This window comes from Rhinoderma darwinii, chromosome 1 (genome assembly GCF_050947455.1).
Source record: "Rhinoderma darwinii isolate aRhiDar2 chromosome 1, aRhiDar2.hap1, whole genome shotgun sequence".
Classification (NCBI taxonomy): Eukaryota; Metazoa; Chordata; class Amphibia; order Anura; family Rhinodermatidae; genus Rhinoderma; species Rhinoderma darwinii.
Window position 1 is genome coordinate 38,767,721 of NC_134687.1, and position 24,463 is coordinate 38,792,183.

The 24,463-nt window shown below is 43.1% G+C and overlaps 1 protein-coding gene across 1 annotated transcript; it reads left to right on the forward strand.

The window, feature by feature from the left end:
- The first annotated feature begins 231 nt into the window (after positions 1-231).
- GRPEL1 (GrpE like 1, mitochondrial) lies at positions 232-7,618 on the forward strand. Its single transcript, XM_075849013.1, has 4 exons — positions 232-387; positions 1,947-2,100; positions 3,778-3,859; positions 6,870-7,618. Exons 1-4 carry the CDS (start codon positions 314-316, stop codon positions 7,214-7,216), a joined length of 657 nt encoding a protein of 218 aa, XP_075705128.1. The 5' UTR covers positions 232-313; the 3' UTR covers positions 7,217-7,618.
- Positions 7,619-24,463: the final 16,845 nt, after the last annotated feature.

A 24,463-nucleotide genomic window follows, 5' to 3' on the forward strand; every position in this document is an offset into this window, starting at 1 on the left:
AGATTTCTAATGACTACTAAACATAAAAAAGCCGACAATGCGCAGACATTACAAGGTATTACACAAGTTGTCACCTCAGACTCCACCCACGGTCCCCACAAGCCAATCACTGCGGACTCAACTCAGTCTCAACTTTATATTTGACATTTCAACTCCTCTACAACCTCCCTTGACTAGTTTGGCTGCATGACCTTGTTTCTACTGCGCATGCGCTCACTTCTCATCCGAGCGTTTGATTGGCTGGAGTACGAAGTAGTAGGTTAGGTTGAAGCACGGCTTGTCTTGTACGTGTGAGTGCTGATAGGGGACAGACATGGCGTGCGGGGGCCTGCGGATACTTGGGCATAACCTGAGCACATTGCTGCGGACACACAGGGCACCGCTCCGGTAAGAAGGATGAAACATGAGTGTAGTGAGTTCAGGGTAGTCATGGTAACAGCATGCTTTACCTGCACCAAGGCATGCTGGGAATTGTAGTTCTCCAGAAGATAGAGACGTGTAAGTCCGATGCCGATGTAGCAGAACTGATTGTCATTTGGCACAGCTCATCCATACATTGCAATTTGTTGTCTCTAGTCTTACATAGGACTGCAGGTCAACCAACCGGATTGTCAGTAAGTTATCCCGATGTATCCAAGAAAAAGGTCAACGACAAACTCAGCTCTGCTACATCCGCATCATTTTTTTTAGTAAAATATATTTGAATTTTTTTGTTATTCAGGAGCTGCGGGCACGGATGTTGAGCTGAGTTGTCCATGTCCATAAGATCAGGCTGTCGTGCAGAAATGTGACTTTTGACTTGCTGCTGCGCTGATTGTCATTCGGAGTCCCGAGTCACCTCTTTATTGTCATTCGCTGCCGCCTCCGTCCATCATGTGATCCCCTCGTCCTTGGACGTTGCTGTGTGTGATTATCCAGCGTTGCGTCATTGCTCAGCATTGGCCGGTGCAGCGCATTCCTTCACTCTAGCCATACAAATAATGGTGTAATATCCCGGTCATCAAGAAAGACATCACTGCTTGTAGTGTATGAGGAAAGGATAAATGTATGATTCCTACCGCCGGACCCCCAACCGTCACCAGAACTAAGCCCTTGTTTGAATGTAGCGATGCAGACGCATGCGCGCCAATTATCAGAGTCCGGCTCGTCTATCTCAGGCCCATATAGATTTAATAGACCGGTAGTCCACACGCGTGTCCACGGCTCCATTTATACGGGGACTACGGGACCCTGGTTCTCGTGATGGCTGGGGGGGGTCCTAGAGGCTGGATCCGCAGCGATCGCACATTTATCACCTATACTGTGGTTAGGTAGGTGATTATTTTCGTGGGAGAGCCCCTTTAATCTTGAGAGCGGAGTGCCACCTTATTATCATACAGTGTGCTGTCATTGTCCTGTGGAGGTTTAGAGGGCTTCAATGTAAGTGCGCTATATATACAAAGTATACATGTTACAGGGCACCTGTCAGGTCGTTCTAGCCCCCTAAACCGCCAGTAATACGTGACCTGACGTTGTTTCCAAACACGCCCCTTTATGTATATACTGATGCCGCAAAATGTAGAAAACCGATGTATAACCCAGCCCGCTGTATGATCATTACCAATGAGGAGTCCTGGGGGTGGTGACGCTGTCCTGAAGAGTCACCCAGTCCAGGCCGAATTGACATCCCCGAGCGGCTCTACGACCCTACCGGCTTCCTCCATCTCTGGTGGATGTGCCGTTGCTTTGTGCTACCCGGGCATGTGCAGTGCAGTGTACTCTGCCAGGCTTCATTGCTGCACCCCGCGTGCCCTGGGGGTATTATGGTAGCGGCGCCTCCGCCAGAGTTGGAGGAAGCCGGCAGTGACGGTTTAGGGGGGCTAATACAACCCGACGGGTTTACTTGAAAGCTCCCATGTTTGTGGAAGGCTCACGCAATGATTAATATTCTCCAATTTCTACGTTAGGAAATGTCCACAGCTGATGTGCACAGCGGCTCAGCAGCCGAATAAACCCGGGCAGGAGAGTGAGGAGGAGAAGAGCAAGAAGCCGGGAGAAGAGAGCGCAGAACTGCTGGCTGCAGAGAAGGCGAGGTTAGAAGATCAAGTGAAAGATGTGACGGTGAGTGAGAGGAGCGTCACCAGCCCTAAAGCCGACCACTATAGACCCACTAGAGCCGGGGTCAACAACCTTCCACACTCCACCTGCGGGGAAACTACAACTCCCAGCATGCCCTGACTGCCAAAGGCTTTAGAATAACATCCAAATGTTGCTGACCCCTGCGCTACATCAATGTCGATGATCCAGAATAACTCTATTCCCAACATAAAGAAAACTGTATCTCTGGTGTCGTTACTAAGTCACCGCTCTGTAAGACCCTTGAGGTTATCGTTGTTGGGGGACATGTTGGATTTGAACCTGAACGATCCTAAGTTTTCAAGGAGATAAGCGTCAAGTGTGTGGCAGCTGCTCATCTCTCTCCCTCTATGGCAGTAACATGTTCACTATGCTGGTTACATCGCAGGCCTGGGCAATTTAAAACCTGAATCAAAATCATGATTAATCGAACATGTGACCTCGATTACGATTAATGAACGATTATTCAGGCCGCGCACCTTTTTGCTACGCATTGAATTATTGTTTATCCCATGAGTCTATTGTATATAATATACCCCCTGACACTGCCCCCGCACAGTGTATTGCCCCCGCACAGTGTATTGCCCCCGCACAGTGTATTGCCCCCGCATAGTGCAATGCCCCCACAACTGCCTCCACGCGTTATAATGCCCCCACAACTGCCCTCCACACCGTATAATGCCCCCACAACTGCCCTCCACACCGTATAATGCCCCCACAACTGCCCTCCACACAGCCTCAATAGTGCCTAATAAAATACATAATCCCCTAACCCCGTTCCAACGACGAGTGGAGGAGACCCCTCTGCTCTTCCGGTCTATGTGGCTCGGCGCAGACAGGCGCGGTGACATCACTGCCTCGCGCCTATCTTTGCCTAGTCGTAAGCATCTGGCGATACATAGTGAATGGGAGAGCAGGGACCTTACCGCTCCCTGCTCTACCATTGGATTCAACTGTATCTGCGTCCTGACATTGCAGATAGTTAAAACAGGGGGGAAAAAACAAAATGCGCAAGACGACGTTGGTTATTTGTGCTAAAATTTGGCCTTTTTTTTTTTTGTGGATTAATTGCCCAGCCCTGTAGAGCGGCTGCACTACCCCTACATTGTATGAACTCAGCCTTTCTGATCTGTATGACTACCAATCAGCATGCCATGGACCATAAAGGATGACCATGCGTCTGCTCAAAGAGAGCGAAACAAAGCCAACACGAGACAAAGGGCTACGGCACTTTTCTAGCTCCACTACCACTCTTTTTCTAGCCACTGCCAGGGGGTCACCGCAGTCAGACCCACGCCAATCCAACATTGGTGGCACATCTTAGCGTTATGCCCCAAATGTCTGTGATGGCACATCCATTTACATGTGGCAGGAGCAGCAGGTGTCGGTGCTTCATGATTGTAGAGCAGATCATTGGGGTTCCCCGTTATCGCCTCCTGGTTGGAGGACTGACGATGTACGATTGGTAAATTCTGCCATGTGACCAGGATGACGTTAGAGGGGGAGGTCAGATCACTGTTGGCATACGAGCCTAGAGATTGCCTCATTGGCAAGCAGCGTGGGTGGTGTATGGGCGCTTTTGTCCTGCTGACCCTTTTGCCCCCGTTTCTGACATCAAGGGTGGAGTTATCCAATAATCCGGTTGCTTTTCTGTCCCTCCAGGATAAATACAAGCGTGCCTTGGCAGACACCGAGAACCTGAGACAGAGGAGTCAGAAAATGATGGAAGATGCAAAATTGTACGGTGAGTGCTGGCATTGCCCGTCATACACAGGCAGCAGGACATCCCGAACGTGCAGCGTAGGTGGAGCAAGACCAAACGATTTCTGCTGCATTTGTTTTCACCCCCCCCCCCATTGAACTCAATAGAGAAAATCTGCAAAAACCTGCAACTCTTCCGCAGCATAAATTCACAGCCACGATCTCACCGTAGGAACGGAAATGTTCCACAATCTGTGGCCGACCGTTTTTAAATCTCATCTTCTTTGCTGCTACTGTCATACGCTGGGGATTTTCCGCCTCCAAATCCGGTTGGAAAATCCACAACAATTCTGCTACGTGTGAACGCAGCCTAGCGATATGTTTACATCTGGCAGATTTGTTCCATAAAACCATGCATCTGAATGCCGTTGTTTCTGCAGCATATGCACGGGTGTTTACAAACTACATTCAGATGTCTTGCAAAGTTTTGCTGGTCTTTTTTTTTAATTTTTTTTATTTTTTCTCTGCATCCTAATTAGGCCCTATTTGCACTAAGTTTTTTCCGGCGGAAACCGCGGCAAAAAACGGCCGAAATCGCCTCCCATTGATTTCAATTGGAGGCGGAGGCGTTTTTTTTCCCCATGCGCTGAAATAAACGCTGGCAAGGAAAAGAATCAACATGCCTTTCGAGCGTTTCCGTCTCACCTCCCTTGACATCAATGACAGGCAGAGAAAGCGTTTTTCGCTGTATTTTTTCCCCGTGGCGCTCAATGGCCGAAAAACGCGGCAAACCGTGTGCAGGCAGGTCAAAATCTGCCTCAAAATTCCAGACAGAGTTTTTAGGCAGATTCTTCTGCCTGCAAAAAACTCTGCGAACAGCGCCAATAAGTCTTTTTCCTACTATAGACGTTTATGTCTCCACCGTGACGCAAGGGCCAGCGGCTGCCCCACCTAGTGGAGATTCCTGCTCTTCTGATTGGTGGGGGTCCCACCTCTGCAACCCTTACCTATCAGATAGTTTTGACGTGTTCTGTCTACTCGCCATTAATGTCTATGATGAGAAAACCCCTTTAACTGCCAAGGACATATTTATTATGTCATGCCTTTAACCCCTCAATGACCAGTCCTATTTTGGCCTGAAGAACCAAATATATTTTTTAGTTTTTTCATGGTGGAATTAGAGCCATTACCTCTTTATGTTCTCTTGACATCCGGCAAAAAACAAGCCCTCAGATGAGTTGTATTTTTCGATTAGGCTATTCTGGAGTTCATATAATTTATTGACTCTTTTTTTGTAGGGGAAATTGAAAATAAAATCCGCTGTTCCACCATTGCTCACCGTGCGGCGTAAATAACGTTACCTTAATTCTATGGGTCATTAACGATACCATGGTGTTTTTTTTATGTTTTACTGCTTTTGCACAATGAAAAGTCTTTTAAACAAAAATAATTTGTTATTGCATCGCCACATTTCAGGAGCCATCGTTTTTGTATTCTTTCATTGATGTATAGATATATGGGGTTTTGTATTTTACGGGACGAGATGTTTTTGGTACCATTTTTGAAGTACTTGGGACTTATTGATTGAAGGAGTTTTCTCATGAAAAAGGTTATATGGTCGTGAGTTACGTAAACAGAGTAGGTCGCTGAGCTACGCTGTTTTCCGTAGGTCCATAGAACTGAATGCAAGTTACGGAAACAGCGCAACTCGCATGCTATGCTGTTTCCGTAACTGCCATTCACTACTATGAGAGTCATGGAAACGGCTGTTTTCGTAACTCCCGACCATGTAACCAGGAAGTGGCAGAGAGTCCGAGATCAGACAAAGCTACAACGGGGTTTAGGGGGCCCCGTTCTAGAGATAGGCAGTGGCGCCAGAGGTGGGACCCGCATCTATCGGAAATTTATGACATAGTCTGTGGATATGTCCTAAATGTCTCTCATGGGAAAACCTCTTTCAGGGGGTTTTTCCAAGTTAAACTTTTATCTGTGGTTCTCTAACCCCACCCACAATAACTTAATTTACATACTTATTCCAAAGTGCCGTTTCTCCAGTCTTGCCGCGCATCACGTGACCTCTGACTGACGTCATGTTTCCTGCTCCTTCTAGTGACATGCCGTACACCAATCACAAAGGCTAGGAGCCAATAGTCCTGGCCTAGCATACAGCACGTTACTAGTGATGTTTTGTTTCTGGGGGTTGGATTCCCCCCCCCCCCCCCATCAGGGGAACGCGCATGTGCAGTCCCGGCCAGATTCTTAATATGCACCAGTCCTTCCCCTGCTAATACAAATTGCTCAGTGCATGCGATACACCGTATTCATTGCAGGAGTGGGGCAAGACGCCTGCCCTTCACCAATGAACATACAATCCAAATGCACGCTGCTTAAAGCGCGCAAGGAATGTTAACTTTATTTCTTGGGTTGTTAGTTTATTTCACCTTTCTTAATAATTTTTTAGCCCCACTATGAGACTTAACGATTGTTTGTCCCTATACATTAACAATCGTTGCTCCTTGTGAATGGAGTTTCATAAAAAAAAAATATAATAATACATCTTGCAGTTTTCACACTGACCACTAAACCCGCAATAGACTTCCTGTTCTATAGAGATCACTTCTCCGCAGTCATCTCATTATCCTCACAAGCAGGATTACACTGACAGGTAACACCTCTATATATAGATAACACAGGAACCACTATTTATAATAGGCTGCTTACTGCTACTATAGTAGAGTGATCACTACAGAACAGGAAGGGTTAGCCATCTCGTTATCATCACAGGCAGGATTACAATGACAGGGTATATATATGTATGTATGTATATACCGCTCCTCTCCCTCCTTCCACACTGACCTCTGCACAGGTCACAGAGCATGCCTACAACACTCCCATAAAATGCATAATTTGTGTTGACTGAGATTTTTCTGTTCATGTCTCTGCTATAAAGTAAGACGGCTGCCGCCATAATCCTGTACAGAAAAAAATAATACAGGTCATACATCTTTAAGTTACAGGCCGTGGAGAGTAATTATGTTTACTTATATTTGAAGGAATACAAGGATTCTGCAAGGACTTGCTGGAAGTGGCAGACGTCTTGGAAAAAGCAACGCAGAGCGTCCCCAAAGAGGAAATCAAGGATGAGAACCCTCATCTGAAGAGCCTCTACGAGGGTCTAGTGATGACCGAAGTCCAGATGCAAAAAGTTTTCAAGAAGCACGGAATAGTCAAGCTTAATCCAGCGGGCGCAAAGTTCGATCCATACGAGCATGAAGCCTTATTCCATGCCCCAGTGGAGGGCAAGGAGCCTGGCACAGTAGCCTTGGTCACTAAAGTAGGGTACAAACTGCATGAACGCACATTGAGGCCTGCTCTAGTCGGAGTTGTTAAAGGGACATAAGTCTGTTTTAAATACATGTTGTACATTTACTTAGTGAATGAGGATTTTATTATTTCATTCCAGAAATCCCATTGTTTATTTTCAATATTAAAGCCCCTTAAACTAAACAGGAATGGGTTAATGTCTCAGAAGTAAAGCTCAAGATTATCATATACACATGCCCCATCCATGGCACAGAAGATAATAGAACTGGACGATGCCAACAGCTTCTATTACTGAGAATTTCATTCCGATCTCATGTTCCTATTATCGGACAGCGGATGATATTGATGGACTGTAGAGGTGATTGTCACTCGCTGAATATTTCATTTTATTATAATGTCCGGTCTGCACGCCGGCTGGGGTGTTCTCTTACAGCATTTATTTCTGGGCTAGATTACCCTGAATAAATATTTTTCACAATTCTGAATTTTTTCTTTTTAACCCCTTAAGGGCGCAGCCTAGTTTTGACCTTAAAGAGGCTCTGTCACCAGATTTTGCAGCCCCTATCTGCTATTGCAGCAGATCGGCGCTGCAATGTAGATTACAGTAACGTTTTTATTTTTAAAAAACGAGCATTTTTGGCCAAGTTATGACCATTTTTGTATTTATGCAAATGAGGCTTGCAAAAGTACAACTGGGCGTGTTGAAAAGTAAAAGTCCAACTGGGCGTGTATTATGTGCGTACATCGGGGCGTGTTTACTTCTTTTACTAGCTGGGCGTTCTGATGAGAAGTATCATCCACTTCTCTTCAGAACGCCCAGCTTCTGCCAGATCACGCTGTGACGTCACTCACAGGTCCTGCATCGTGTCGGCACCAGAGGCTACAGATGATTCTGCAGCAGCATCGGCGTTTGCAGGTAAGTCGATGTAGCTACTTACCTGCGAACGCTGATGCTGCTGCAGAATCAACTGTAGCCTCTGGTGCCGATGTGTCCTCGCTCGTCTAACACGATGCAGGACCTGGGGAAGTGACGTCACAGCGTGATCTGCCAGAAGCTGGGCGTTGTGAAGAGAAGTGGATGATACTTCTCGTCAGAACGCCCAGCTAGTAAAAGTAGTAAAAACGCCCCGATGTACGCACATAATACACGCCCAGTTGTACTTTTACTTTAAACACGCCCAGTTGTACTTTTGCAAGCCTCATTTGCATAAATACAAAAATGGTCATAACTGGGCCAAAAATGCTCGTTTTTTAAAAATAAAAACTTTACTATAATCTACATTGCAGCGCCGATCACATGCAATAGCAGATAGGGGTTGCAAAATCTGGTGACAGAGCCTCTTTAAGGCTCAGAGCCCATTTTTCAAATCTGACATATTTCACTTTATGTGGTAATAACGTCGGAATGCTTAAACCTACCCAAGCGATTCTGAGATTGTTTTCTTGTGACACATTGGGCTTCATGTTCGTGGTAAAATTTGGTCGATATATTCAGTGTTTATTGGTGAAAAATTGCAAAATTTAGAGAAAATGTTGAAAAAATTGCATTTTTCAGAATTGAAATGCATCTGCTTGTAAAACAGATGGTTATACCACCCAAAATAGTTACTAGTTCACATTTCCCATATGTCTACTTTAGATTGGCATCGTATTTTGAACATTCTTTTATTTTTCTTGGACGTTACAAGGCTTAGAAAATAAACAGCAATTTCTCATATTTTTAAGAAAATTTCAAAAGCCTTTTTTTTAAGGTACCTCTTGAGTTCTGAAGTGGCTTTGAGGGGCCTATGTATAAGAAACCCTGATAAAACACCCCATTTTAAAAACTAGACCCCTCAAAGTATTCAAAACCGCATTTAGAAAGTTTTTTAACCCTTCAGGCATTTCACAGGAATTAAAGCAAAGTGGAGGTGAAATTTGCAAATTTCATTTTTCTTGCTGAATTTCAATTTTATTCATTTTTTTTTTCTGTAACACAGAAGGTTTTACCAGAGAAACACTACTAAATATGTATTGTCCAGATTCTGCAGTTTTTAGAAATGTCCCACATGTGGCCCTACTGCGCTCGTGGACTAAAACACAAGCCCTAGAAGCAAAGAAGCACCTAGTGCATTTTGAGGCCTCTTTTTTATTAGAATATATTTTAGGCAGCATGCCAGGTTTGAAGAGGTGTTGAGGTGCCAAAACAGTAGGAATCCCCCAATAGTGACCCTATTTTGGAAACTACACCCCTCAAGGAATTCATTTATGGTTTTTGTTATCATTTTGACCGCACAGTTTTTTCACAGGACCTATTTGAATTGGGCTGTGAAATGAAACAAATGTCATTTTTTCCAATAAAATGTCATTTGTGATCAAAATTTCTTATTTTCACAGGGAACAAAATACCCCATTTTGTTTCCCAATTTGTCCTTAGTGCGGCAATACCCCATTTGTGGTGATAAACTGCTGTTTGGGCTCATGGGAGGGCTCAGAAGGAAAGGAGCGCTATATGTTTGTTGGAGTCCAGATTTTGCTGGATTGGTTTTCGGGTGCCATGTCGCATTTGCAGAGCCTCAGAGGTATCAAAGCAATGGAAACCCACCAAAAGTGACCCCATTTTGGAAACTACACCCCTCAAGGAATTCATTTATGGTTGTTGTTAGCATTTTGACCACACAGTTTTTTCACAGCACCTATTTCAATTGGGCTGTGACATTAAAAAAATGAAATTTTTTCCAATAAGATGTAATTTTTTTTAATCAAAATTTCTTATTTTCACAGGGAACAAAATACTCCATTTTGTTGCCCAATTTCTCCTGAGTGCAGCAATACCCCATTTGTGGCAATAAACTGCCGTTTGGGCCCATGGGAGGCCTCAGAAGGGAAGGACCACCATTTGGCCTACTGGGGATTTTCTAGTGCGAAGTCATGTATGCAGAAGCCCCTGAGGTACCAGTACAGTTGAAACCCGCAAGAAGTGACCCCGTTTTAATAACTACACCCTTAAGGCATTCATCTAGAGGTGTAGTGAGCATTTTGACCAGAGACCTACACCCCATAAACTGTAATGTGGGTTCTCCCGGGTATGGCAATACCCTACATGTGGCTGTTATCAGGTGCCTGGACACACAGCAGGGCTCAGAGGGGAAAGACGAGGGGGGATAAGCTGTGTGGAGTGCATCAGGGTAAGTAAAATTGGGGTAAATTATAAACCAAGGGATGTATGATAAATTTTAAAACACTCTTTCATACAGAGCTCTGGTTATTCGGGACACGTGTCACATTGATATATTGTGTCATCCCTTATCGCCCTCTTATAGCAGACTTTGCACCTCTTGACTTTTTCCCTTCTTGCCAGTTTGGGGAACTTCTGGAAAGTGTTGCTGCCTTGGTACGATGCGTGTGGCCCCGCTTCCAGAAGTACTGGGTGTCCCCCTTCTTGGTCCCTAAAGATTAGGTTCTTGATAATCACCTCTTGAAATTCCAGGAAAGTTCCCGTCTGGCCTGTACATCGACGTAGCACGTACACATTGTACAATGACATCTGTATGATGTGCACGTCCAGCTTCTTATACCACACCGCATGGCGCTGTAGGGCTTCAGGACTTGATCTGACAAGTCCATCCCTCCCATGTACCTATTGTAGTCCAGGATGCAGTCTGGTTTGGGGGTGGCCTTTCCTTCATATATCCTAAACCTGTAGGTATACCCTGATGCACTCTCACAGCTTATACATCTTCACGCCATAACTTGCCCTCTTACCCGGCAGGTACTCGCGGAATTGAACCCTCCCTTTAAAATGTACCAGGGACTCATCAATAGAAATACACTTCTCGGGGTGTATGCTTGGCAAAACCGGGCACTGGAACGGTCTAATAGGGGTCTCCGTTTATACAAACGGTCAAAACTGGGGTCATCTCGGGGTGGGCACGGCTCATTATCAGTATAATGTAAGAAGCGACGTATTGCCTCATTTATTTATTTTTTTAGGTTCCAGTTCAGTTCTGAAGTTGCTTTGAGGGGCCCATATATTAGAAACCCCTATCAAATACCCCATTTTAGAAACTAGACCCCTCAAAGTATTCACAACAGCATGTAGAATGTTTATGAACCCTTTAGGTGTTTCACAGAAATTTAGAGCAAAGTAGAGGTGAAATTTACATTTTTTTTTGTCAGAAAATCCACTTTATACCATTTTTTTATAACACAAAAGGATTTATCAGAGAAACGCAACTTAATATTTATTGCCCATATTCTGCAATTTTGAGAAATATCCCACATGTGGCCCTAGTGCGGTAATGGACTGAAGCACCGGCCTCCGAAGCAAAGGAGCACCTAGTGGATTTTGAGCCCTCCTTTTTATTAGGCACCATGTCCGGTTTGAAGAGGTCTTGTGGTGCCAAAACATTGGGAACCACCCAAAAGTGACCCCATTTTGGAAACTAGACCCCTTGAGGAATCCATTGTAGTTTTCTTGGGGTGCATGCGGCTTTTTGATCAGTTTTTATTCTATTTTTAGGTGGCGTGGTGACTAAAAAACAGCAATTGTACGATTGTTTTTTTTTTCGTTTTTTTTTACAGCGTTCACCGTGCGCCATAAATGACATATTCACTTTACTCTGCGGGGCGATACGATTACGCCGATACCAGATGTTTATAGTTTTTTTTTTATGTCTTATGGCGTTTGCACAATAAAATAAGTTTTGTAAACAATCATTCACTTTTTGTGTTGCCTTATTCTAAGAGCCAGAACGTTTTTATTTTTCAATCAATAAAGCCGTGCGAGGACTTATTTTTTGCGTAACGAACTGTAGTTTAGATCAGTACCATTTTTAGGTACATGCGACCTTTTGATCTCTTTTTATTCCATTTTTTGGGAGGTGAAGTGACCAAAGAATTGTGATTGTGGTTCGGTTTATTATTATTAAGTAAGCCTTTTTCTAAATTTTAAATGTATCTGCTTGTAAAAAAAAATAGTAATACATCACACGATAGTTCCTATTTCACATTTCCCATATGTCTACTCGTTTTTTTGAACATTCTTTTATTTTTCTAGGACGTTACAAGGCTTAGAACTTTTACAGAGATTTCTCACGTTATCAAGGAAATGTCAAAAAGCTATTTTTTTTAGGCACCAGTGCAGTTGTGTAGTGGCTTTGAGGGGCCCATACAATACAAACCCCCACAAGTTGCCCCATTTTAAAAACTGCACCCCTTAAAGTATTCAAGACAGCTTTAAGAAAGTTTCTTAACCCTTTCATAAGAATTAAGGCAAAGTGGAGGTGAAATGTACAAATTTTTATTTTTTTTGCAGAAATTTATATTTAATCCATATTTTTCTTTAACACAAAGTTTTACCCGAGAAACGCAACTCCATATCTATTGCCCAGATTCTGCAGTTTTTAGAAATATCCCACATGTGGCTCTAGTTTGGTAATGGACTGAAGCACCGGCCTCCGAAGCAAAGGAGCACCTAGTGGATTTTGGGGCCTTTTTATTAGAATATATTTTAGGCACCTTGTGAGGCTTGAAGAGGTCTTGTGATGGAAACACACCAAAAAAGAACCAATTTTGGAAACTACACCCACAAGGAATTCATCTATTGGTGTAGTGAGTATTTTGACCACACAGGTGTTTCATAGATTTTTATTATAATTGGATGTAAAAATGAAAAATTTTAATTTTTTCCAATAAGATGTAGTTGTAGCTAAAAAAAAAAACAACAATGTCCACAAGTAATAAAGAAAAAAAAAAAAAAAAGCCCCCCAACATATGTAAAGCAACTTCTCTGGAGTACGGCAATACAAAAATTGTTAAAAGGGTTCTCCAGGGTATGGCGGTGCCATATATGTGGAAGTAAACAGCTGTTCGGGCACAGTGTAGGGCTCAGGGAGGCAGCGCCATTTGGCTTTTGGCGCGTAGATTTTGCTTGGTAGTAGTTTTGTTTGGGGTATTACTGGTATTTTAGTTTATAATGTGGGGGTACATGTAGGCCAGGCAGAGTACATCAGGGGCACAGTTTATTTTTTTTTATTTTTTATACAGCATTCACCATGCGTTATAAATTACATGAGAACCTTTCACCTGCCCATACATGTGCAGCATGTAATGGTCAGGGCTTCACAAACACTGTCTCACTTGAAATAATGTTCCTATCTTCCTCTGTTATTTACATATCGGTGCCGTTATATTTGGTGCCCGATATGTAAATAAGCCCCTGAACTGTTAATGGGGCGTTTCTGTCTAAATTTAAAGGGGGCGTGATGTCTTTGCTCTGACACTGTCCAATCAGCTACAGAGAGTGTCAGGGCAGCTTGCGCTGTGTTCCCTCCCGCGAGAACACACATAGACTGAGAGCGCGCCCTCTGCAGAACCACCAGCCAGTGTGTGTTCTCGCAGGAGGGAACACAGCGCAAGCCGCCCTGATACTGTCCGTAGCTGATTGGACAGTGTCAGAGCAAAGACATCACGCCAAATTTCAATTTAGTTAGATAGAAACGCCCCATTGACAGTTCAGGGGCTTATTTACATATCGGACGCCTAATCAGCTTCCGTAATGGCAGAGCAGGATGCCGTTGTTAGGCCTGCGGTTGCCATAGCAGCAGTCGGCAGCCCTCCTATTAGGCCTCCAGTTGCCATTGCAGCCACCGTCACCCCAGCAATTTCCTTGCTGGGGTGCCGATGAGCTGCCAGCACCTTATGTGCAGCGATCGCTTTTGACTGCTGCATTTAAAGGGAATGTGTCGCTAGAATTTTTTTAAATTTTTTTTGTTACAGTATATACAGGATTACACATTGTTCTAATTTTTTTACAAGTCAGAAAATATTATAAATTAGATTCTAATTTATAACATTTCCATGTGCTGGTCACTAGAGGGATCAATTCCCACAATTGCAGCATTGGCATGTGGTAAAGCAACCTCATTGCTTTATGCTGCAAAATTGGAGGAGACACACTCGCTCTAGTGTGCTCAAACAATCCCCCCTCCTTTCTCCTGGCTAGTGCCAGGAGAAAGGAGGGGGTTGAATGTTCAAACCTCCTACACTGTGTGCTGCCATTTTTTGAGCGAATGCACAGTGTAGGAGGCTTAGATACAGTGGTAATCACACAGTATAACACGAACATACACAAACATAACTTACCTGCTCCTGCCGCCGCCGCTCCCTCCATTCCTAGTCCTCGCTTCTGAACATATGGACGGAAGCCGCGACCGGAAGTAGTAATTTTACTGTCCGGCCGCGGCTTCCAGTCCACATGAAAATGGCGCCGGATGTCGCTCGGCCGAAGACCTTCCTTTTGGACTGTGCGGAAGCGGCGCATGTGGCATTCCCACACAGACGGCGTACGCTATAGTGAATGGAACGGCTCCCGTTCGCATTCACTATGGGGATGTATGTGCCATATTCCATGTCTGTATGTGTCGTTAATCGACACATACAGAGATGAAAAAAAATGGCAGCGCCCATAGAGAAGTAAAAGACAGAAAAAAGAAAAAAGTAAAAACACATAAATAAAATGTATTTTAATAACACACTAAAAGCAAAAACATACTGTATAAAATTTTTTTTTTTTCGTGACACCTTCCCTTCAAGGGGTTAATGGCAGGGATCGACGCTAACTTCGGTCCCCACCATTACAGCAGGGTGTCAGCTGTAACATACAGCTAACATCCGGGGATGATGGCACCGACGCCGCTGCCATCCATTTGTCATAAGTATACAACAATTTGCGGGAAGCACTGGCTTTCCATGATGTATACTTACGACAAATGTCGGGAAGGGGTTAATACTATGCACTAGAAATCTTAAAGTTAATAATAAATTATGTGGATGTTATTTTTAAACCATTCCTTAACCGATTAGTGACCACCGATACGCCTATTTACAGCGATCACTAAGGGTATGTTCACACGCTGAGCCAAAAACTTCTGAAAATACGGAGCTGTTTTCAAGGGAAAACAGCACCTGATTTTCAGATGTTTTTTGAGCAACTCACGTATTTCGCAGCGTTTTTCGCGCCGTTTTTGGAGCTGTTTTCAATAGAGTCTATGAGAAAACAGTTCAAAAAACGTCCCAAGAAGTGTCCAGCACTTCTTTTGACGAGGCTGTAATTTTACGCATCGTCTTTTGACAGCTGTCAAACGACGATGCGTAAATTACAGGTCGTCGGCAAACCCATTCAAATGAATGGGCAGATGTTTGCCGACGTATTGGAGCCGTATTTTCAGGCGTAAATCGAGGCATAATACGCCTGAAAATAGGTCGTGTGAACCCAGCCTAAGGGGCCTTATTCCTCAGTGCCACCATTTTACAGTGCTGTGAAATTAGCCCTTCACGAGTGTCCTGTGCCGGGCAGAGCTCCTGCTCTAAAGACCAGGATCAGAGGAACCTCCAATCCTGGCTATTTAACCCCTTAGATGCCACGGTCACTATTGACCACAGCATCTAAACAGTGTCAGAGGCAGGAGGCTCGCTGTACCAAAAAGGTTTCTGTGCCAGCAGAGGGCCTAACAAAGACCCCCAAGTCTATTGAAGTATTGCAGTGTATTATAAAAGTGATGCAATGATCGCATAGTGAAGTCCCATAGTGGAACTAAAAAACATTGGGAATAAAAAAAAAAAAACAGTTTATAAAAAAAAAAATTCCCTTACATAAGGCTTTGTTATAAAAAAGTAAAAACAAAACTACACATAACGGGCATGCCTGCTTTTGAAACAACACAAGTATAAAATAATCACATTACATTAAAAAAAAAACAATACCAGAATTGCTGTTTTCGGTTTATTCTGCCTAAAAAACGAAAACGAAATAAATAAAACTATAAAAAGGTATAATGTAGCCCAAAATGGTACCAATGAAAATGACATGTTATCACGCAAAAAACAAGCCCTCGTAACCGCTACGTAAACGGAAAAAAACCAATGTTATAGTTCTTGGAATGCGGCGACACAAAAGCAAATGATCTATTTTTAAAATGGGTTTTTATTTTGCAAAAGTAGTAAAACAGTAAAAAAAACAACTGTACTAATTTGGTATCGCCGCAACCGTAATGACCTGCAGAGTAAAGTTAATGTGTCGTTTTTACTGCGCGGTGAATGCTGTGAAAACAGAATGCAAAAAACAATGGTGGAAATGCTGAGCATGCAGCGGATTATCAAATATTCCACATTCTGTTTCCGGATTTCACCCTTTTCAATGTACAAAGGGTGAAATCTGCTGCAAATTCCGCATGTAGCACATGCACATTTTGCTGTAGAAATGCAGCATGTACGCAGAGTTTTTTGTTGTGGAAAACCGCGTCGGAATCAGCGCCAAAAAAAATGACGAAGTCACCCCCATTGATGTATTACAAAATGTATTACACTGGGAATTCCTCAGTATATGCTGGGGTTCCTCTTTAAAGCTTGCTATAGACATAAGATTTTTGTTAGTGGGATCCTCCAACAATCTCATGGTGAGCAGCCAACATCTGCTATTGGGAAACTGACAGGTCAGATTTGAACTCATCCAATCCTATTGCTCCCTGGGATAAGCGGTATCAAGTGCTGGTTTGATGCTTATCCTGCTCAAGATAACAAAATGGGCAACATGAACTAATATGTTTAATGATGTTCACACAGAGCAAAACTCGGCAAAAACGGCCCGAGAACGCCTCCCATTGATTTCAATGGGAGGCATCGGCGTCTTTTTCCCGCGAGCAGTAAAACTGCCTCGCGGGAAAAAGAAGCGACATGCCCTATCTTCGGGCGCTTCCGCCGCTGACCTCCCATTGACTTCAATGGGAGGCAGAGAAAGCGTATTTCACGCTGTTTTATGCCCGCGGCGCTCAATGGCCGCGGGCGAAAAACGGCGCAAAAATCGGCGTGCAGGGAGAGGAAAATCTGCCTCAAAGTTCCAAACGGAATTTTGAGGCAGATATTCCTCCCCCAAAATACTCCGTGTGAACATAGCCTAAAGGTCCTTTTACGCCAACCAATATGTGCTGTGAAAATGAGCACCACTCAATGACACAGCTCGTTGATCGGCGCTCGTTTGTTCCTTTCACAAGGAGCAACGATTGGTTGTGTATGGAGACGAGTGATCGGTACCACGACCGTTCGTCCCCATACATTTCCATCATGTTAGCAGCACATCTCCGTGTTTACACAGCGAGATGTGCTGCTGAGAACGATAAAATGTATCGCTGCATAAAAGATGCGATCAGTCAATGAACGAGCGTTTCCCCGTTTATCGGCTGATCGTTGTCCTGTTTACACAGGTCGATAATCGAGAACGAGCATTCGTCTGAACGCTAGTTTTCTCGATCGTTGGCCCTTGTAAAAGGGTCTTTAGATGGGGAGAGCGGTTGGCCAGGTGATTGTTAACCCTTAAACAGGATCGGTCACTAGTTTAGTAACGCCCCTGCTCCTAGCTAATCTAATAGACGCTGTCACACTATTAATGCTAATGAAAAATGTGTCCCAAAAAGTTTATTATTTTAAAAGTTATGAGCTTTTTTTTTCTAATTATGCAAATTAGGCTATACTAGCCAAGTGGGTGTCAACACCAGCGATTCTCCTGAGGTGGATTTACCGCACAGCCTCTGTCCGATCAACATGCAGCTGCTTCACACAGCGTGAGATTGAGGCTGGAGGGAAGAGGGATCACTTCAAATAGCCATATCTCGGGCTGTGGATTCTGGTGGCATATGAAAAATGAGATTCTAATCTTTCGTATGGCACCAAGATCGCAGTTCTAGCTGTGAAACAACCAGAGGTCTCTCCAGTTGAAAACAGTCAGGAATGGAAGATGTATACTACAGTACATTCAGAAAGTCTTCAGACCCTTTCAATTTTTCACATTTTGTTTTATTGAGGCCTTGTGCTAAAATAAAAAATCTAATTTTTCCTCATCATTCTGCACTCAATACCCCATAAGGACCAAGTGAAAACAGAATGTTAGAAATCTTTGCAAATTTATTGAAAATGAAAAACAATCTTGCATTGACGTAAGTATTCAGACCCTTTACTCAGGACTTGGTTGAAGCATCTTTGGCATCGATAAGTCTCCGGTCTTCTTGGGTGTGATGCCACAAGTTTTGCACAGGTTGGATGGTGACAGCCATTTTCAGGTCTCTCCAGAGATGTTCAATTGGGTTCAAGTCAGGGCTCTGGCTGGGCCAATCAAGGACATTCACAGAGTTGACCCTAAGCCGCTCCTGTGTTGTCTTGGCTGTGTGCTTAGGGTCATTGTCTTGTTGGAAGGTGAACCTTCGGCCCAGTCTGTGGTCTAGACCACTCTGGATCAGGTTTTCATTAAGAATATCTCTGTACTTTGCTCCATTCATCTTTCCCTCAACCCTAAACAGTCTCACTGTCCCAACCGCTAAAAAAAACCAGCATGATGCTGCCACCACCATGCTTCACATTAGGGATGGTATTGGGCAGGTGATGAGCAGTGCCTGGTTTCCTCCAGACATGATGCTTAGAATTAAGGCCAAAAAGTTCAATCTTGGTTTCATCAGACCACAGAATTTTGTTTTTCACAGTCTGGGGTCCTTTAAGTGTTTTTTCCCCCAATCATGTCTCTTTTACGGACGAGAGGATTCTTTCCAGCAACCGATTGGTGGGGTGCTGCAGTGATGGTTGACCCTCTGGAAGTTTCTTCCATCTGCACACAGGATCTTTGGAGCTCAGCCAGAGTGACCATTGGGTTCTTGGTCACTGCTCTTACCAAGGCTCTTCTCCCCCCCATTACTTAGTGTGGTAGGGCAGCCAACTCTAGGAAGAGTCCTGGTCCCGGTTGTTCCAAACTTCATTTATTTAAGAATTATGGAGGCCGCTGTGCTCACAGGAACTTTCAGTGCAGCAATGTTTTTTGTTCCCTTCTCCAGATCTGTGCCTCCACGCAATCCTGTCTCTGAGCTCTACAGGCAGTTCTTTCCTCCTCATGGCTTAATTTTTGCTCTGATCTACATTGTCAGCTGTGAGAACTTATATAAACAGGGGTGTACCTTTCCAAATCACATCCAATCAAATCAAATGAATTTACCACAGGTAAACTCCAAATCAATGTATATAAACATTTCAAAGATAATCTAGAGAAATCGGAGGCCCCCAGAGCTAAATTTCAGGTGTCATAGCAAAGGGTCAGAATACTTATGTCCATGTGAAATTTGAGTTTTTCATTTTTAATAAATTTGCAAAAATTAAAAAAATTCTGTTATCGCTTTGTTATTATGGGGTATTGGATGCAGAATGATGGGGAAAAACTTTTTTTATTTTAGAACAAGGCTACAACATCGCAAAATATGAAAAAAGTGTAAGAGTTCAAAGACTTTCCGAATGCACTGTATATGATCACACTGTGTTGCTGGGCTGAGGAGAACTGTATGGCGCTGATTGGACAGAAATTGATTGATAAGAAAAAGAGTAACCTCCCATTTGGCAAGTATAGCCAAATTAGCATATTTAGAAAAATTTCCATAACTTTTCAAATAATAAATGTTTTTGAAAAACAAAATCACTGTAGTTATCAGCATCATAGCGCCTATTAAATTAGTTAGGAGATAGGGAATTAATAAACTAGTGACAGATCCTCTAAGTCAAATGGTATTGAAATCCAATTAATCCCAAAGAATCTCCAAGTATGATTAGGAGACAAAGCAGAGCATATAAGACAGAAATGCAATGACACAGAAGGAAGTTTCACAGAAACATATTTAATATATCATACAAAATGGAAATGTACTGTGTATAGACACGGGATTCATATCCGCTGCAAAACAATAACTTAGGATCATGTGTCAGAGAAGAGGACGAACTGCACTAGACCTCTGCGGTCCAGCCAATACAGGAGACGCTCAGCACACGGAAAGGTTTCACAATCCTCGCTATAGAACGGATCAATATCAAAAACAGCTTAAACCGATTGTAAGGATAAACATTCTAATGTTTGCACAAAGTGATACAAAACCAGCACAATAATGAAATGTGCACACAAACCATCGATGGCAAGACGTGCCGGAGAAGATCTGATCTAGGTGAGGGGTTTGACTTCAGGTTCGCTTCATAGGAAAGGGGCTTTCACTAAAGAGTTAATGACAGCAAGAATGTAGGAGATAAATCAACTTCAGTATATCAGGAGGTGCACACGGTGACATTGTAGCCAAGAGAACCATCGTTATGTGCCGTGCCATTGGCCAACGGAAAACGTTGGCTGTAACGACACCTAAATTGCTTTAACGCGCAGGATCAGAAATGAATCGTGTTGGTCACCCCACCAATACGATGGTGGCCCATGTGCAAATCACAAACTAGACTTGTATCCATTTCACATTTGAAGTAACACTGCCACCTTATGGCCCAAAACACACGCGTGACTTGTAGCAAGGTGAGCGTCAGTTTTTTTTAGCCATACTTATAGTCCTGATTATCCGTGTCCTAATGTCCCCACCGAAAGCCCATTTACAACGGAGAAAGGGACTTAGCAGTGAGTAAGAATAGCCCAGGTAGGCCTAAATCTATTCAGAAAGACCAAACCAGATTGTAATACTATTTAAAATGAAACTCTAGAGGAAGTGGTGAGCAAATTTACTACTAATCTGCGGTATTATTTTTGCACCAATATGGCGTTATTGTAGGTCTTTCTCCGCCCGTTTACAAATCTGCTTTCAGGGTTCTGCTGGTTGCTCTTGGAAACAGACAGCGGTTTAGCTCCACCTTGTTTTCAGACATGTGACCTAACAGCTGAGCTCCCACCATGCACTGCTCTCGGGTGGGTAAAGTTGTAAATTTAGGTAAGAAAGGAGACGAAAAATCATTATCAGTACAATATAAGTAATTTCCAACGTAGATTTAATGAAATAAATGTGGTTCAAAAAGTGGAGTATCCTTCAAGCAAGCAGCATTGCTCTCACAGCCCCAGCAATATCCAGATGCCCTGACAACAGTGTTAAGAAAATGGATGGCACGCACCTTGTTGTATATTATTCCACATACTGGCTGCCTGCATGATAAAAAAAAATAGCGCTCACACATCACATGATAAATAACGGTCACTTCCATGTAAGTCTAGGATAAAAAAAAAATGCCTTGTGTATTAAAAATAGTGCAAACGGGGTGGAGCAGTTGCCTATAGCAACCAATCAGGTGGAATCGGATTGGTTGCTATGGACAAATGCTATACTAGTCCTTCTATACGAGACCATATTTTCTTTGTGTTGCATTGAAATGTGAATGACCCCAACAGGGGCACAAGAAAATCAAATGGCTTACGTTCCAATGTACACAAAATTTTAGAAAAGAGAGACGTGCTACAATGAGAGAAACTCAACCGTAACCTCAGACACATGTAATTCACGGTCTGCAATGAACATAAAAAAGTGAAACACGAAAATATCTACCAGCTTGACGAGATGGATTTGTGGAGATTCAGTCGAAGGGCGGGCTGGTGTTTATTCATATGGATAAAGAGGACGGCCAAGACCCAGTGCTAGATCTGGGCTAGCTTGCCAAGTGTGCATAGTTATGGAAGGGGCCTGGAATGGCTGGTAAAATAAAATTGACGGGCTATCCTCAATATCTGATCGGTTGGCATCCGACACTTGGCTGTTTAAGGGGCCGCAGCTTCCCCTTTATTTCTTACACAACTCCATACTGGATTCCCACCAATGAGATATTGATGGCCTATCCTGGGGATCAAATTTTATTTCCCCAAACCCCTTTAAAATAGAAGTCTTCTATTCTTCCGGAAAACCAATGGCAGACGAGATCATATATTACTTAAGACGATAAATATGAAAATAGACATTAGGGCGCTTTCCCAAGTTCCCTAGTGGTGAGATAATGTATAAAATGAATATAAAAAAGGACACAGCATTGTATATTGGTGGTTTTCTCCAGCTCTTCTATAACCCCCAGTATAAAAATATTGAAAACGCAACCCTTATCTTACAAAATACATTAAACTATTTACATCTTAAAAGTAAGCCATACATGTACATCAAGAGAAGAACGTCTGAATCAACCAACCAGGAAAGAGAGATTGAAATAACCCTCACAGCGCCATTGGGCCCAACGATAACAAACATGGAAACCTGGTTATTTTTCAGACGTTTACTAGATTAAGCAAAAACACTATACATATAATAAGTATGAAATATCTGATTATTGCAAGTCTATTCCATTTATTAACTACCCAAGTAACTAAAGAAGTCCTATCTCACCCACTGCAAAAATCCTCCATCAGCATCATGCCAGTAGGAATATAAATGTCCACTACATTATGACTAACTTTCAAAGCTCACTGGGGGTGCTAGGTCAACTTAAAGGGGTCATCAGCTTTGGACAATCCCTTACTTATTAAAAGGATCTCCAGACAATAAGAAAATCAAAGCGTTCCCAGCGATCACCTGTAATCTATGGGGGAAACCTGGCAGTAAGTGTTAAATTTTCCAGCAGCGCCACCACAGGGAACATTAGGCATTACACAGTGCTCATTCATAGAAATGGGTTGTCTGTGTAATGCAGGACAGGTCCTCCAGGGCAAATGACGCTCTTTGTAACCGCACTACACTCTGGCCAAGAGATGAGGAACCTGACACAGCCCAGAACACAACGCTCTAGATAGTTCACCAAATGGCACTGAAAAGTTCAGTATAAGCAATACTCAAAAAATAAAATAAATGAGGAATTATACAAAGAGAATACATTGACCTCTCCTTATACCTTACAATAGGATAAAAACACAATAAGGTACAACTGATGGAATTAAGATGCGTTTCGGCAATATGCAAAACTTCCAATAAAAACCTGGCTGTAGTTTTTGGTGGAATTCACACACAAAGTCCGTCACTGTAGAAAAGCACAAGGATAACTTGGGTTTGTTGAAAGCCAGGTTGGTGGAGCACGAGAGCCGAGCCATCAAATTAGCTAACGAAGCAACAATCTAATTTGAAAGGTCCCATCCCAGGAAAATGACACTTTAGATGTGATAGCGCGGCTTTCAGACAAGTAGAATATGGGCGCTTTTTTGCACCAGTATCATGGCCCGCAGTTCATCAGAACCTAAGTTAGAAGCCTATGATGCTCGAACACTGGTTCTGATAAACTGCGGGATACCTGGGTGTTGCATCGGTAACACGGGAGCATAAAAACACCCGTATTACACGGCTCTGAAAGCTGCCAAAGTGTTATCCTATTGACAATAAGTAGTCCGAAAACTGGGAACCCCATCAATATCCTGCCTGAATGAATGGGTCCGGAGACCCATTTTCAATGTAAGCACGGCCACCAAGTTTAACGTTTCAGAAACCTGGGATGTCAGTTGGTCACTGGGGACCTCAAAACTTTTTTCTGTGTGGGGTCATTTCTCAAGGGGTAAAATTGGCTCTATAACCTTTTGGATAGATCTACATGCACCATATAATTCATCAACTTGTCTGCATAGTACAGTCTCAAAAACTGGTCCTTCAGCAATCATGGTACAAAGCGAAAGCTACAAATACATGGACAACTAGTACTAGCAGCAGCAAATCTTTCAGGATCTCGGAAATCTTCAGTGACAATAGTCCTACCTCCAGAATTACCCATAGTCCTCTACACATGAAATCCGCGGCCTTCAAATAGACTCCAGAGTGTAAGAAAGGCCGTAGAAACCGGCTACAATTCACTCTTCAACAATCATTTCAATAGATATTCATTTAAGATATTTATTATCGATGTACACGGGTCGTCTATTGTGGGCAATGGAAATCCAAAAAGATTCCAGTCTAACCGAGCATTGCATAGCATGGGATCATCATCTCTTCCTTTGAAGCTTTTTGTGACATTTAACAATACTATACTCATACTAAAAACATAAAAAATAATCCGTACATATAATTACAAATGAATCAAATAAATATGACTTGCACACTGTGTGTATATATATATATATATATATATACACACACACACACACATACACACTTTACATATCCCTAGTATTCCATCAGTTTGGGGAGGGAGAGAAAAATGTATTTAAACGGGTAGGAGAAAATAACAAACAAGGAAACCGTATACCAGTCTTCATCTGCAATATGACAGGTCTTTAGGACCATATACCCATCCCATGCCAGTACCAGTCTTAAGACTGGGCATAGAATATGCCAGTGCATGTCCAGCATAAAGCCATTCACAAAAGTCAAACTTGATGATTTTTTGCTGGATGGACCGCCAATGTGTATGGTGGCTTCCGGACTATCCACAGATGGCAGATGTTGGGCAAACAAGGATCAGGCACATTGGATATCAGCATGCGCCATGTTTTGGTCCTGGGGGAGATATGCCACTGCCAGAGGAGTCTGGGATCTGCTTATTC